This window comes from Sapajus apella, unplaced genomic scaffold, assembly GCF_009761245.1.
Source record: "Sapajus apella isolate SASKATOON/1434 unplaced genomic scaffold, GSC_monkey_1.0 scaffold13, whole genome shotgun sequence".
Taxonomy (NCBI): Eukaryota; Metazoa; Chordata; class Mammalia; order Primates; family Cebidae; genus Sapajus; species Sapajus apella.
In genome coordinates, this window is record NW_022436953.1 from 16868800 (window position 1) to 16884774 (window position 15975).

General features: G+C 46.8%; 1 protein-coding gene across 2 annotated transcripts in view; it reads left to right on the forward strand.

The window, feature by feature from the left end:
• Positions 1-1975: 1975 nt before the first annotated feature.
• HABP2 (hyaluronan binding protein 2) overlaps positions 1976-15975 on the forward strand; it is a 36991-nt gene continuing 22991 nt past the window's right edge. Inside the window, exon 1 of one of the 2 annotated variants that reach the window (XM_032281675.1) lies at positions 1976-2187. In XM_032281675.1, the coding sequence (XP_032137566.1) occupies positions 2119-2187 (69 nt within the window). In that variant the 5' untranslated portion in view covers positions 1976-2118. The remainder of the gene's footprint in view (positions 2188-15975) is intronic. The other variant, XM_032281674.1, reaches the window with a different exon arrangement.

Below are 15975 nucleotides of genomic sequence, written 5' to 3' on the forward strand. Positions count from 1 at the left end.
TTCATGAATAAGTTGAAGCGTGCTTAAAATTTCACAAATGCGTTTAGTTTTTCACATCCAGTTTTTCTTTTTGCATTGAGTTGGCTATGCTATCTAAGGCATCCTGGTGATAACACGTCCAACCCTCACATTAATAAAGTGGTCATTCATTTGTTCATTCCATCCAACATAAACTTATTGAGCGCCTATCTGGTGCTGGGCATCCATGCCAAGGATTCAATAGTGATTGAAACAGAGTGCCTGCTCTCCTGAGCTTTCAGTCTACTGGGGGCCGTGGGGGAACAAATATTAATGAAATAGCAATACAGATGTGACATTATGACCTTGATAAATGCTGTGAAGAAGAAATGCATGCAGGGTTTCTGAGGAAGGAATGCTTGGGCTAAGAGTTGAAAGATGCATTAACTAGGAGAGGTAATTAAATTAACTTGCTCAAGAGTGAGCAGGGTTCCAGTTGATAGATTTATGGTTGTCATAAGGATTGGGAGAAAGACAGAGTAAAGCTAGAGAAGAATTTTCTGGAAAAAGGGACTATGGCCGGGTGAGGTGGCTCATGCCTGTAATCCCAGCACTTTGGGAGGCTGAGGGGGCTGGATCACTTGAAGTCAGGAGTTGGAGACCAACCTGGCCAACATGGCAAAACGCTGTTTCTACTAAAAATACAAAAAATAGCTGGGTGTGGTGGCATCATCTGTAGTCCCAGTTACTTGGGAGGCTGAGGCAGGAGAATCACTTGAACCCGGAGGCGGAGGTTGCAGTGAGCTGAGATTGTGCCAGTGCACTCCAGCCTGGGTGACAGAGCAAGACGCCGTCTCAAAATTAATAATAATAATAACAATAAAGAAAAAGGGACTACTGGCATGGATGTGGATGTTGATGGTGCAGTGGCAGGGGGAGGCAGGAGGGACCGGGGAGTTGATGGCTGCCTAAAATAGGATGGAGACAAAAATATGTGGAGAAAATAAAATAACGTGGAAGTTATTTAGTGGGTAAAATGGCAGGACTTGGCCAGTCCTTCAAGGCTCATCTGGTGACTGGGAGATTCTTCTGGGCTGGGATCTGTGGGGCCCTCCCCCACTAGCCACTTGGCTTTCAGAAAAAGTGCAGCCACTGAAGCAGTCCACGTGCCAAACAGGGATGGCAGGTGGGGGAAGGGTTGGGCAGAGGGCTAAGGTGAGCACGTGCCTCCGCTGGCAGCAGCATTTCAGAACCTGGATTTATGACTCAGATCCGGAGGATTCCTGGAACCCAGACATAGATTGCTGTGGGCAGTCAGTTGTTTACAGGAGATCAAGACCATGCCTATTAAGGAGCTCAATTGTGTCCACAAGAACCCATGCTTAATAGGCAATTGCTGCTTTATAGAGCCCTACCTGCAACCAGCATAGCTAAATAAGGAACATAGGAAACAATTGTCCTGAAATATAAACACCGTGGGTTTTTTCCCCTTCCCTTGATGAAAGAAAGACTCCAACGAAAGGGGAAAAAATAATTAGAAAGTAAAAGCCTTACATAATGAGGTTTAAAAGAAAACTTTGGAAGCAAACAAGAAACACTTCAAAGGACCCAGAATCAATGTTTGTCAATAGCAGTTTTGCATCCTTTAATTTATCTCTCATGAATATAAAGTGTGATGTTATTAGAAGCCCAACCATGCCTTAATTCTGTTTGAGATTTGATGAACCAGAAGTCTATTAACATTCTGTCCGAATCAGCACTGGCAGAGGCCTGTGGTACAGGCTTCACTTGATCTTTTATCCTGGAGCTGGGATGCTAGTTACACTGTCAGGCCTTCAGCACGGGAACACCTAGCAGCTGCCATGTGCACTGTGCAGCCAGAGGGCTCTTGATGTCAGCTACTTTCTTTGGAGACTTTCTCCCCAGAAGAGAAACCGCCTCGTGACTCTGACTCAGCCCAGCCCCAAAGTTGCCATTTGTTTAATCAAGATAGTTGGTTTGCAAAACATTAAACATTAAACAGTATTTGATGCCTAGTTAATAATTTGCATCCTCTTCATTTGTTCCTGAATCCTTGGAGACTGACATTTTCCCCCCTAAAGGCAGAGACAACAAAAGAAATTGTATCGAGAGCAAAACACGAGTCCTTAAACTGCAAAGATGTTTGCCAGGATGTCTGATCTCCATGTTCTGCTGTTAATGGCTCTGGTGGGAAAGACAGCCTTTGGGGTAAGTGTTCTTTTCTAATACCTGTAGTTGAGAGGCTCTGAAGTTACTAGGAGGACCAAGCTAGGCTGGAAGCGATGAGAAACTTTAGTGTGAAAGGCTGGAGTTGCCAAGCTGGATATGTTCTGAATGCAAGAACCAGTGCAGGCCTCTGGCCTGGTTTCTTTTGAGCAGCCACTCCCATGGGAACAGGTGTCTGACTTGAGCCATCTTGGAGCGGAGCCTCCATGAATGCATTCCAACAAAGGAGACTGGGGCAAGAAGATGTGCCCGAGGGCAGGGGCTGTAATCTGGCATGGATCTCATAGACCTCTTTGAGAAGCCATGGAAAGCCATAAACTCTCTCCCCAGAAAAATACACCTATCTACTGGTGCTGACACACACAGTTTTCCAGCAATTTGGCGCTGACATTAGGGTAAGAACCAATGTGCTGTGGCCTTCGAGGAGAAGCCTGCTGACCGCAAATAATCCTGGCAATGGGTCTGCATAAATGGTTTGGATTTGGGAGAAGCATTGTGGTTAGTACTTTGTCTCTTTTCTCCCATGACAGCAGTGGATGAGGCAGAGAGGGTGAGCAGGAGGCCAAGGGAGGTTACAATGAGCAGGGAAGGGAAGTGCTATCAGAGACTCTTGAATGGGGGACTCAGGATCTTTGGGAGCAGGTGAGTTGTCAAGATGTTAACTCCTTCTGCGTGCTGTTGTGGTCCAAGAGTGTCGGATCTCTGTGGGCATATGAAAGACAGCCTTGCACAGAAGTAGAGTCTCCTGGGAGTTCTGTGCTGGTTGTGGTCTGAGGCATGAATGTGGACTTTGGAGCCAGGGTTTGAATCTTAGCTTTGCCGCATTCTAGCTGTGGAACGATAGGCAAGGAACATAATCTCTCTGATCCTCGGTGTTCTCTTCTGCAAATCAAGTGCTAATCTCTCATAGATCTGGGGAGGGCCACAGTTAAATGAAGTCATGCATGTGACTTGCAAGTAAGTGTGAGCTCTTCTCCCTTAAAAGGTCAAGAATGAACGCAACTTCTCTCTAAAAATGAGAATGCTCCCCTTCATTGGGGAGGAGTGGTTGAAAATGAGTGGAGGATGAGAACTGAAATAACAGTCATAACCTCTTATGAAGTACTTTTGCATTTTGTTCTCCATTTCACTCCATAGAGCATGTCCTGAAGGGAGCAGATTAAGTGACAGGTTTTCTGATTAGCATGTTTTTAAAACAATAGCTTCTCCTTTCTTTTCCGTAAACTGTGCTCGGGTCGCCTATCTTAGCTCTGTATTGAGTTGCCAAGTGACTCACTTCTGAAAGTGTTTTCTTTTCAAATTATGACTTGTGTGTGTGTGTGTGTGTGTGTGTGTGTGTGTGTGGCTGTAATTACAAATTGTTGTCAAGCTCCTATATCATTTAATGGCTTGTTGGGTGTCTGAGGCCGAGACACAGAAGAAATACCACGGGTCGAGAGAAAGGCAGGAGAAATCATCGCAGCCCACAGAGGGCCCAGAGAACGTACCAGTCGGAAAGAATTAAGCCCTAAACTTTGCAGGCAAGGAGAAACATTGACACAGTCTGTTTGAAGTTCACAAAAGGATAATGGTCCCGAAAAATCCCTTTTTTGCAAACCCCAGTGAATTTTTAGGGTTAGCGATGAAATTATAAGTCAATAATGGATAAAAGAGAAAATATGAGAGTTAGCCTTCAGGCAATGAGCTTAGTCAATTCCAAAGAGAGGATTCGGGGCTTTGGAATGTTTTCTTACCCCAGATGTGTGCCAGACAGGTGGTCGGGAAGGTGGCTTGTGTTCCACAGGCCATCACACGGACATCAGGGGAAAGTGGCCAAGTCGTTCAGATGCTTTGGAGAGTTTGGGGCATCATGGGGGGTGAAGAAGCCACATAACCAGCTGGGCTGGGTGGCCTCTCCGGCCCCACGCAGCTAAAAGTCATAACTAACTGCTACCATTTAATGAGGAATCCTGAGTGCTAGGCCCTGAACTTTCCATGAATTGGTTTCTCTCTGGAAGGACCCTAAGAAGCAAGTCTAACCATGTTCCCATTTTACAGAAATGAGGCTGGGAAACTGGGCGGGCCCCAAGTCATACAGCTGATGAGTGGCAGAGCTGAGCTCTAGATGACACACTGGTTTCGTGTGGCCAGAGTCTCCTGTCTGGGGCCCTGGGTGAGGATAAGATTTCTTTGGTTTGTGCAGCTTCAGGGGCATGGCCCTTCCTGTAGGGAAAGGAGACTCTTAGACTAGGCACATGTTTGCTAGGTGGAGCGTAACGGACTCCACATATCTCTGAAACTCTAAGGAAAGGCAGCTATGGCCGGGTGCAGTAGCTCATGCCTGTAATCCCAGTACTTTGGAAGGTGGAGTCATGTGAATCACGAGGTCAAGAGTTCAAGACCAGCCTGGCCAACATGGTAAAACTCCGTCTCTACTAAAAAAACAAAAAATTAGCTGGGTGTAGTGGCAGGTGCCTGTAATCCCAGCTACTCGGGAGGCTGAGGTACGAGAATCGCTTGAACCCAGGAGGCGAAGGTTGCAGTGGGCTGAGATTGCGCCACTGAACTCCACCCCAGATGACAGAGTGAGACCTCAAAAAAAAAAAAAAAAAGGCAGCTATAAGATCTGCGATCACTATTCATTGGAAAGATGTCCAGGTGAATTCAGAACATGTAGCACATGAGGACTCTTCTTTGGAATCATCCTTCATGGAGATTTTTATTCTGATGTCCGCAAGCCCAAGAGATATGGGTCAAAAATCACTGCTGTGAACTCCAGGACATCACTCATCGTGCCTCCTTGTCCTTGTTGAGATTTGGTTTTTCTAACCTATCAGTTTTGAGCACCTGTCCAGCACAGCCTGGTATCATTATCCCCGTTTTATGGATGAGATAGAAACCCAGAGATGTAACTTTCCAGCCAGGATTGGGGCCAGGTCTGTCTGACTCCACGTTCATCACAGTAGGTCTGCTTAACTGTAAGAAAGGCAGAGACTGTCTTAGAAATCTCTTCTTGCTGGGATTCTTAGAGTGATTTGGGGCCCAGCTGGGCTCAGTCATAATGGAATTTGATCTCCCCAGATCTGACCTCTCCAGAGGACAATGCTTGTCAAGCCTGCCAGCGCTTACCTCAGCCCATCCCTAGAAGGGAGGAAAGACAATGGCTTCTCCGCTCCCCCACAAAGGAGGCGCCTTCAATTAAAACCATGTTTACATTTCTGGGCTTCGAAAACCCTAGAACTCTAGAATCTTCCCAGGTATAGAGCCACAAAAAAGTTTGCATAGGTTAGAAGTTGCAGAGGCAGCTTGAATTCTACTGTGCTCACAGCTCAAGTTCAATTTGGTGCATAGAAGATTGACTTGAAGAGTATTTTAGTTTTATTTTAATTGCTTAGCTACATTTGAAAATCAGAACACAGAACATTTCTCATAAATATCCCCAGCTTTTCTTGAAAATCAGACATGTGAGTAGCATTGGGCTCACATTCTTGGCTGGCACCATGGGAAGGGGCAGTCACTGCTGCTGTTATTAGGAGAAGTTTGAGGCCAGCCGTGGTGGCTCATGCCTGTAATCCCAGCACTTTGGGAGGCCAAGATGGGAGGATTGCTAGAAGCCAGGAGTTTGAGACTAGCAACACAGCAAGACCCTGTCTCTACCAATTTTTTTTTTTAATTAGACAGGTGTAGTGGTACATGTCTGTAGTCCCAGCTCCTTGGGAGGCTGAGGCAGGAGCATCACTTAAGCCCAAGAGGTGGCGATGACAGTGAGTGAAGAACGTACCACTGCATCCTGCCTTGGCAACAGAGCAAGACTCCATCTCAACAAAAAGTTAAAAAAAAAAAAAAAAAAAAAAAAGGAACTTGGAGTTTCCCAGATCCTACTAGTCCTCTCTCTCTCTCTCTCTCTCTCTCTCTCTCTCTCTCTCTCTCTCTATTTATTTATTTGTAGAGGCTAGTTTTCGCTATGTTACACAGGCTGATATTAAACTCCTGGCCTTAAGTGATCCTCTTGCCTTGGCCTCCCAAAGTGCTGGGATGACAGGTGGGAGACTTCATGCCTGGCCCCCATGCTCTCTAGAACCCTTCCTCTTGGCCAATGTGCATTGTCTGCCTGGTTTTGCCGTAGTGCACTTGTCTGGTTATCGCTTATATTGACTTATCGGAGCCAATCTGAGATGAGCAAGTGACCAGGTTCAGCATCTGATTAATTCAAGCACACACACCTGCATGGGCTCCAGGACCAAACAAGGCCCTGGACAGGAAGACGGGAGCCACTTTTTTCAAAGCCTCCAGAATGCCAGAGTGTCTTTCAGGCCTAAGAGAGACTGAAGAGACATTCCTCCCTCTTACTGCCATCTACACAGTCTCAGGGAAAGCGGAGGGACTGAATTTCACTGCAAATTCTTATAGATTTTCTTTTTAACTGATCCGAAGCACAAGTCCAACTCATCACCTTTATCGGTGTACACTGGTATTTAGGGAAGTGAGGATCATGGAAATCACATGTGTATATAGGCACGGGTATATTTATGTTTTAAATTCATTAGAGTTTCCCAAATGCAAGAGCAATTCTGCTGTCGCAGAGAAACAGCATGGCAGAATATTCGGCAGCCAGGATTTTAAATAAAACATGCTTTTGCTTCATAATTAATGTAACAAGGTTTCCTGGCTTAGGACTTGGCAAAGATCCCAGGAAAAATGGAGGGGGAGGGGTTGGTGCGCCATGCCTGTGACCGGCAAACAAGTTCCAGGAAAAGTTGATGCTGCGTAAGCTCTCCTTAGTCAGCCCTTCCGGCACGGGTGCACTCCACGAAAAGAAAACAATACAAAACAAACTCACTGACAACAGTGGCTAATTATAATAGTAGTGGTAAGAGTAATCGTAATAGTAATAATAAATATCAGCAACAACCATTTATTGTCTTTACGTATACCAGATGAGGCATGCTTTATGTTTATTATCTCATTTATGCTTCCCCCAAACCCTGTGAGGTAGGGACCCATGTCATTCTCATTTCACAGACGAGAACTAAGCATAGAGCAGTTAAACCATCTACCCAAGATGACACCTCTGGGAGGTTACAGCTCTGGGACTCAAGGTCTGCTCAATGCCGAGTTCTATACTCATAAGCACTGTGGTTGAGGTCATCACACCTGGCACTGCCTGAAGACAAACAAGACCGTTCTGTGTGGTATCAAAGATGTCAAACTGGGCAGCAGCCTGACTCTAGCTTCCAGCAGAAGACAACGCCACTCCCACCTGACCCAAAGGCTTCTTCGATAGCCCCAAAGCTTTGCTTTCTGACACCACAAGGATTGAGTCTTGCCAGATAGCTAACCAGTTCGTCGGTGTTTTCAAAACTTCCAGTCATGAATGAATCCATCTCTTCACAAATTCTCCCAAAGCCCAAATAAGTTACTTAACACTTTCGTTAAAGACTCACCTTTTCTCTACCAAAATTGATTTAGTTCTGAAGGAAATTATCATTAGTACAAAGAAAGCGAAGTGATGTCATTGAGTTCTAGCTGGCTGCTGCTGACCTGCTAAAACTCGGAGACTGAAGCTCTGAGTCCTTAGAGGGAAGATCATCAGCAGGCAGAGGATAGAGACACCAGCATCCCCCAGTCCTTCCCCTTGGTGGGACTGGAAGGCTTGACAGTCAACCTGAGAAAATAAAGACTTTCTCACGCTGTATTTTCTGTTTTACTCTAATGCTGTTATTTCACGTCCTGGCTAGGCACCACCTCAATCAACTCAGGTACTGCTAGTGGTTCAGGTCTGATGCCTTGGAAAGCACAGGAGCAAGCGTGGCTTCAGCAGAGGTGGTGCTGATTCCCAACGGGAGGTGGGGGGGTCACCTTCATGAAGCCCTGTAATACTTGTTGGGGATGACTGACTAAGAAGGGAAACGTGGAGGTTTGTGCCTATGTAGCAGGCCTCACAATCAACTGCACTTGGTTTTGTCTACTTGCTTGTCTTTTTTTTTTTTTTTTTTTTTTTTGAGATAAAGTCTTGCTCTGTTGCCCAGGCTGGAGTGTAATGGCGTGATCTTGGCTCAATGCACCCTCTGCCTCCCGGGTTCAAGCAATTCTCCTGCCTCAGCCTCCCGAGTAGCTGGGAGCTTGCCAGGCGCCTACTGCCACACTTGGTTAATTTTTGTATTTTTAGTAAAGATACAGTTTCATCATGTTGGCCAGGCCAACCTCAAACTCCTCACCTCAAATGATCCACCTTCCTTGGCCTCCCAAAGTGCTGGGATTACAGGCTTGAGCCATTGCACCTGGCCTTCGCTTACCTATGAAAGGGCTTCCAAGAGCATGATCATATCCAGAATTTTTACCCAGTCCCTTTGTCTTGGATGGCCTCACTCCCTAAACTTCAAACCTCCCCTCTACCACCATCTATTTGACCCAAGTCCCTGGGATGAGCCATTTGTACAGATATTTCTCACCAAGTGCTCACCTGCAGAGTAATCATTGCAAATGCCATACTCCTCCTGAGCAGCCAAAGTTCCTTGAAGAAACATAGGCATTGGGCAAGGGAAGTCTTACTTTTATCATTGGGGAAACTGAGGCACAGAGCAACTCAACAACTTGCACAGGAACAAAGATAGGTCCTGAGTGCCCTCCGCCAGAAGCTTCACACCCAAGAGAGCTTAGTATAACCAAAGTGTGGCCGAGGGCAGAGTCACCTGGGCACTGTGTTCCCAGCCCACCTCAGACCCATGGATGCACAACCTCGGTGGGTGGGCCCCAGCGATCTGTATTTTTATCAAGCTTCCCAGACAATTCTTATGCACTTTGAGGTTTCGGAACCAATGCCTTTAAAATGGAAATTCCCAGGCTGCGCAAACGGGACTCTTCCCTTTCTGCCCCTTGCCCCTGTCCCATCTCTGCCTACCACTGTCACAGGAAGCTGCAGCTCAACTCTTAACTGGGCAGGGTCTGAGTGGCCAGCTCTGGGCTTTAGAGTGGGGAAGCTGCACAGAGTCCCTCTGAGCCAGGCACAGGTGATTGGTGTCAGAGCCGGGAGACCGGGCTTGAGTCCCTCACCTGCCCCAGTGCGTCCACGTCCTTACACAAGCCACTTCACCATGCTGGGCCTCAGCTTCCTCCTCTGCAGATGAAGGGTCCAAGCCAGTTCCTCTCTATGGTGGCTCCTGGCTCATCACTGTGGTCCAGTGAACAGCTTCACCCAGGTGCTCAGGAAGGAAACCACCCACGGGCACTGCTGGCCACCGCCTTCTCCTTCGGCCTCCACATTTCCCTGTGAGAGTCTTTGTCCCCTTTCCCTGAGCTTCAGGTGAAAGCAAAGCTGCAGTGAACCTGCCCATCTTGAGATGGCATTGAGCAACATGTGCAAAAGCAAGAAGGGCAAGATTCCTGTGTCGAGGAAGGGTCAGAGTGGCTCACTTCACACCTATTAGGATGGCTACCATTTGAAGGAATGGGAAATAACAAGTGTGCGTGAGAATGTGGAGAGATGGGACTCCTCAGGCCTTGCTGGTGGGAATGTAAAATGATGCGGCCATTGTGGAAAACAGTGTGGCGGTTCCTGACAAAGTTAAACACAGAACGACCGCAGGACCCAGCAATTCCGCATCTAAGTATATATCTAAAAGCACTGAAAGCAGAGACTTGAACAGAAACCTGTACACCAGTGTTCATTACCAGCATTATTCACAATAGCCAAAGGTGTAAGTAACCCATGTCTGTCGAGAGGTGAAGGCATGTACAACATGTGATTAGATGGATAGAAACAATGGAATACTATTTAGCTATAAAAAGGAAGGAAAGTTCGATAAATGTACCTGGAAGACCTTGGAAACACGGTGCAGAGTGAAACAAAGGCAGTCCCGGAAGGACAAATGCTGCAGGATTCCGCTTACATAAGGTACCCAGAATTGCCGAATGCACAGAGACAAAAAGCAGGACAGAGGTTAGCAGGGCTGCGGGAGAGAGGACAGAGGCGTTACTGTTCAATGGACACAGTCTATGTTGCAGATGATGAGAAAGGTTGGGGTGTAGAGAGTGTGATGGGTTCACAGCGTTGTGAATGTAATTAGTATCACTGAATGGTACACTTACGAACGGTCCCAACAATAAATGTAATGTTCTGTATGTTTTACCACTATTTTCAAATAAAAGGACTGAGTGGCTTGGTACAACTGCTCACCTTGGTGTCTTCTAGGATAAAATTGGCTAGACAGAAAGTCAGGGAGGGGCAGAGAGAGAAGGAGCCTGTGTTTCTGAGTCCCACTGATTTACAATGTAATATTCTTGGGAGTGGGGAGAATATAGGTCTAGTCTATTTTGTCATATCTTTAATCCAGTGATGATTTCAACTCAGGCTGAAATGACATCGCTTATCTTTGCAGCAGGAGCCAGAACAGAAGAACATGAGGCACACTTGGCCTGGACACTGGCAGCCCCTGCCCCCTGCCACCTCCACTACTCGCTGTGGCCTTGAGCTCTTTGCCCAGCAGTGGGACTGGCCCTGTTGAACTGTGCACACTTGTCCCTGTCCACCTTCCAGCCCAGCGGTTGCAGCCTCAACTACGGCCATGCTGCAGAAGTGTCTCCTCCCCAGCTGCCCTTGGGAGTAACGCAATCCCTCCCTGGTGGTTGGTAACACGGGGTCTACCACCAGGTATAGGGTAGAACCTTCGAGGATGGTGTGATTAGAGTCCCAGCCTTTTAGCCAGCAAGCAGAAAATGTCTCCACTCTTAGTTCATTCTGAGCTAAGCCTCTGTCCCTGCAAGACAAATCTAGCCCCATCTCCCCTGTCACTGCCTCCTAATCCCTCCTAATCCCTCTGAGAACATTTTCCATCAACAAACTCCTGGAACACATCAACTCAGACTTTTAGGCTTTTTGTTTTGTCTTCCAGAAGTTTTGGAATTCTGGAAGGCAGAAGAAGAATCTTAGTTGAAATAATCACTGGGTTAATGGATTAAAGATAGGACAAAACAGATTAGATCGATGTGCACCCCACCCTCAAGGAGATTATACTACAAATCAGTGAGACTCGGAGACACAGCATCCTTTTCTCCCTGCCTTCCTCCCTAACCAACCTTAACCTGGAGGACACCAGACTTTGACACTGGTGTCTTAGGGAGTTTAACATTGCTGAGGGCCTGCTCCTAACCTTGAGGAAGTCAGTGTCCTGAGCCGGGGACCCACCGGGAAAGCCAAACTGTGGAGTAGACGAAGCAGTAGCTGGATCTAGAATGGTCTTTCTAAATTTACTGCAAAGCAGCTACCTTTCTGTGTGCAGAAGCAGCAGCATTGCTGGGACCTCTCAGAGAAGATGGCTCAGCTGGGACCACATGCTGTTTCAGCCCTGTTGAAACTAGGAATGGACGTGTTGGGAGAAGCGGGCTGTGGTTTGCATGCCTCTTGATCTGGGTGGAGATGTTTGTTAAGCTGTGTTTACCACAGTGTGCTGGCTGAGGCTCTGTCTGACTTTTGTACTTTCTCTAGCTGTCACTGGGGTCAAGTAGGCCCTCTCTGTAGCCTGCCAGGCCTAGGCCGGCTCGGATAAGCATTTTTTTTTTTTTTTTGAGACAGAGTCTCACTCTGTTGCCCAGGCTGGAGTGCAGTGGCGCAATCTCAGCTCACTGCAGCCTCCACCTCCCAGGTTCAAGCGATTCTTGTGTCCCTCACCTGAGTAGCTGGGATTGCAGGCACCTGTCACCATGCCCAGCTAATTTTTGTATTTTTAGTAGAGACAGCATTTCACCATGTTGGCCAACCTGGTCTCCAACTCCTGGCCTCAAGTGGTCTGCCCACCTCGGCCTCCCAAAGTGTTGGGATTACAGGCATAAGCCTCGGCACCCAGCCCACAGATAGGTCTTTTTATAGAGCGTTCCAGGAACAGTGCCCCTGATATTTGAACCTAGCTCAACACCTGCCTCTCTTCAGGTTAGGGAGCTTGTTTGTTGCCTTTTCCTCCATCCCCGCTTTATTCCTGCTTGCACGTGCCAGCTTCCTGGTCCCTCGTGGCAATGGTGACTGAGAGCAAGGACTCTGATATGAGACTGATGGGTTCCTGTCCTGCTCCAGAATTTCCTAGTTATTTTGGACAACTTAACATCTGAAAACCTCACTTCTAAAGTAGGCATAATCATAATACCTAAATTATGAAGTGCTGGGTGCAACAAACAAGACAAAATGCACGTACGATATTTAGCACAGTTGTCGGCACATTTTCAGCTCTTAGAGGACGTGAACTGAGATCACAGTTTTCTCCTTTCCACTCATCTCTTCCTCCTACTCTTGCCGCGATCTTTTTCTTTGGGTGTGCAAGTCCCAGGAGTAAGGGTTCTTCTATCATTTCCTTGTTTCTGGGGGAAGAGTTCATGGAATGATGGGATGAAAGGAGGCGAATACTGTGTCCGTCGTTCCCACCTGCCGTCGTTCCCACCTGCCGTCATCCAAGTGAGTTTCAGGGATCCAGATGCAGGCATAAGTAACCCACGATCAGCCTGGTCTTGGGTCCCCAGATATCCAGCGCGGCGCTGGGGCTACCAGTTTCCACATTGCACCACGGCCCCTCTCTGTGGATGGACACTGTGAATCACAAAATGAGTGACTTGCTTCCGATCCCGGCAACCCCCTGACAGGCAGCCCAAACTGCACATCAGCTTCTGGCTCCCTGAGACCCCAGACCCGGAGTCTCAGCTTGCTTTTTGTTTGGTTTCCCTCTGAGCACCAGCTCCTAGGAAGGGCACGTCTGCCACCTGCTGGCTGTAAGCAGCATGGCACCCGGCTGTCCCTCAGGCTCCGGCTGGAGCCAGGATGTGCAGTGCTGGCCCAGGCCCAGGTCCTGGAGGGCCCTTCCATGATGGGCCCTGGGGAAAGATGTCCCCCAAAGTCTTTTGCCCACTTCTAAGGGCATGACCCACTCTGTTCAGCTCAAAGAGAAGAATTCGTAGGGAATCTCCTCAGGACTGGGTGGAGACAGGTCTGGACAGATAAGCCCTGCCCTGAGGACGACTCAGTGGAGGGAAAGCAAGGCAGGGAGCAAAGACCAGGAGTAAGGCCCAGTTGACTGGTGGTGATGAGGGCGAGACTGAAGGAGGGGTAACCTTTGTCCTTGAGGTCTTACTGCATTAGTCCATTCTCACACTGCTAATAAAGACATACCTGAGACTGGGTAATTTATAAAGAAAAAGAGGTTTAATAGACTCACAGTTCCACATGGCTGGGGGGGCCTCACAATCATGGCAGAAGGTGAAAGGCACATCTTACATGGTGGCAAGCAACACAGTGTGTGCAGGGGAACTGCCCTTTATAAAACTATCAGATCTCGTGAGACTTATTCACTATCAAGAGAACAGCACGGGAAAGATACGCCCCCATGATTCAATTACCTCCCACAGGGTCCCTCCTATGACACATGGGAATTATGGGAGCTACAGTTCAAGATGGGATTTGGGTGGGGACACAGCCAAACCATATTGGGGTCCCCTCATGGCATCTCTCTGGCATTCACCCCCAGAAGTGCTCATTTCTGGTATTCCTTGTTCAAGTGCCGTAGGCCCAGGAGCACCCCGAAGGCCTGAGATGACTTCCTCTGCCAGGCCTCCCCACTACTAATCCCCACCATCATCCCCCAAACAGAACACCGATCACATCTCATTGCCTGCAGAAACAGCGGTTGCGGGGAGGTAGCCAGGAGGTGATTAGACAGAGGCACATTCCCAGATAACAAATGGCCTCTCTTCATTTCTATGCATTCCTTTCCCCTCACCAACATGTTATGTTGTCATTTTTCAAACCTACAGAAAAGTGGGAAGAATAATGCAATGAATATTCTTCATCCAGATAAATGCCACAATTGTTAACATTTTGTCATAGTTGTTATGTCTCTCATTCTCCCCTGTGTGTGTGTGTGTGTGTGTATAGTTGTTTTGTCTGTTTGTTTGTCGAATCATTTGCAAGTAAATTGCCGATATCACTCTAAATACTTCACCATGTGTCTCTTAAGAATAAGTACGTTTTCCTACAGAACTACAATACCATTGTTTACTCTTGAGAAAGTCAACATTGACACAGTAATACTGTCTAATATGTCTACATTCAAATTTTCCATTTGTTTCAGTGTCTGAGTCCGTTTTATGTTTCTACAAAGGACTACCGAAGGCTGGGTGATTTATTTTTCAAAAAAGAGGTTTATTTGGCTTGCATTTCAGAGGGCTGGAAAGTCCAGGATTGGGCAGCTGCTTCTGGCAAGGCGGACCTCAAGCTGCCTCCACTCATGGCAGAAGCGAAAGGGGAGTCAGTGTGCAGAGATCATAGGGCAAGAGGGAAGGAAAGAGGAAGGGGTGGAGGTGCCAGGCTCTTGTTAACAACTGGCTCCTAGGAACTAGTAGAGTGAAAACTTGCTTACCCTGAGTGAGAGCAGGGATCCATTCATAATGGATCTACCCCCATGACCCAAACTTCTCCCATTAGGCCCCACCTCCAACATTGGGGATCAAATTTCAACATGAAGTTTGGAGAGGACAAATATCCAAGTCAGCACAAACCACAGCATGCAATGTTCTTCATGCCATTGTTTTTAAATCCAGGCTCCAATTAAGAGTCACACACTGCATTTCGTTACCATGTCCCTTAATAAAAATACAGTCCCCACATCTTTTTTTGCCTTTTATGGTGTTGGCATTTTTTTCTGGAGGCCAGGCTGGGTGTTTTGTAGAATGCCTTGCAATTCGAATGTCACAATTTACATCTGTCATGTTCCTCATGAGTAAATTCAGGGCAAGGAATTTTGCCAATACTGTCTGTTGATGTTGTACATCCTCAGTACATCACATCCGGATGCCTCCTTTCTTTTTATTTTCTTTCCTAATTTATCATCTGCCTACTTCCCAAAATCATGTAAGGAAGCCTACAGTTAAACAGAAAATTACAAATTCTGTTGAGGATAGAAGCAGCGCATATACCAAACTGCCTAGCTTGATGTATCTCATTGATCTCAGCTTTCTGGCAGCCAAGACCCAAAGGGAAAGCTGTCTAGTGGAAGAACTCTCATTTCTTTAAATCAGGGTTCAGCAAACTTTGTAAAGTATCAGATAGTAAATATTTGGGGTTATACTTTCTCTGTACACAAAGCAGCCATAAACAAACAGGCATGGTTGTTTTCCAATAAAACTTTATTTACAAAAACGTAACTGCTAGGCTTGGCCCAAGGGGCTTTGTTTGCTGACCCCTGATTAAAGTGAAAGAGCATACTCCAGGTATTAAATGAGTAAAACTTTATTTTTTTCTGGTTGAATACTGCATATTAATGGAACTGTTTATATTATTATTTATTCACAAAAACTTTTTGAGGCTAATGCCCTTTTCAGCCTTAGCCCACCTGCACCCAGGTGAAACAATTTAAAAAAAACTTTGAGGTGCCATGTGCCAAACTCTATGCTAGGTATTGGGTAATACATCAATGACAAAACAGACAAGATCCCTGCCTTTCTTTCTGGAGGACAGAGTCTGATGTAAGAGACAGGTGACACGTAAATAAATAAATATAAAGCCATGCACTGTGATAAAGTTCACTGAGGGAATAAACGAGTGTAGTGACTAAACAATGGGATGGGGAAATCTCATATTGATGGGACATTTCAGTGAAGATGATATTTAAACTGAGACCTAGTGAAGGTCATGGGGAGGGTTTCTAGTTGCCAAAGCCCTGAGGTGGGAGGAATTTAGCTTGTGCCCTTTTGAAGCTTAGTAAGGGGCAATGGGAGGGAGGAGTATGGGAGGAGGCTTGTAGGTCATGGCAGGTG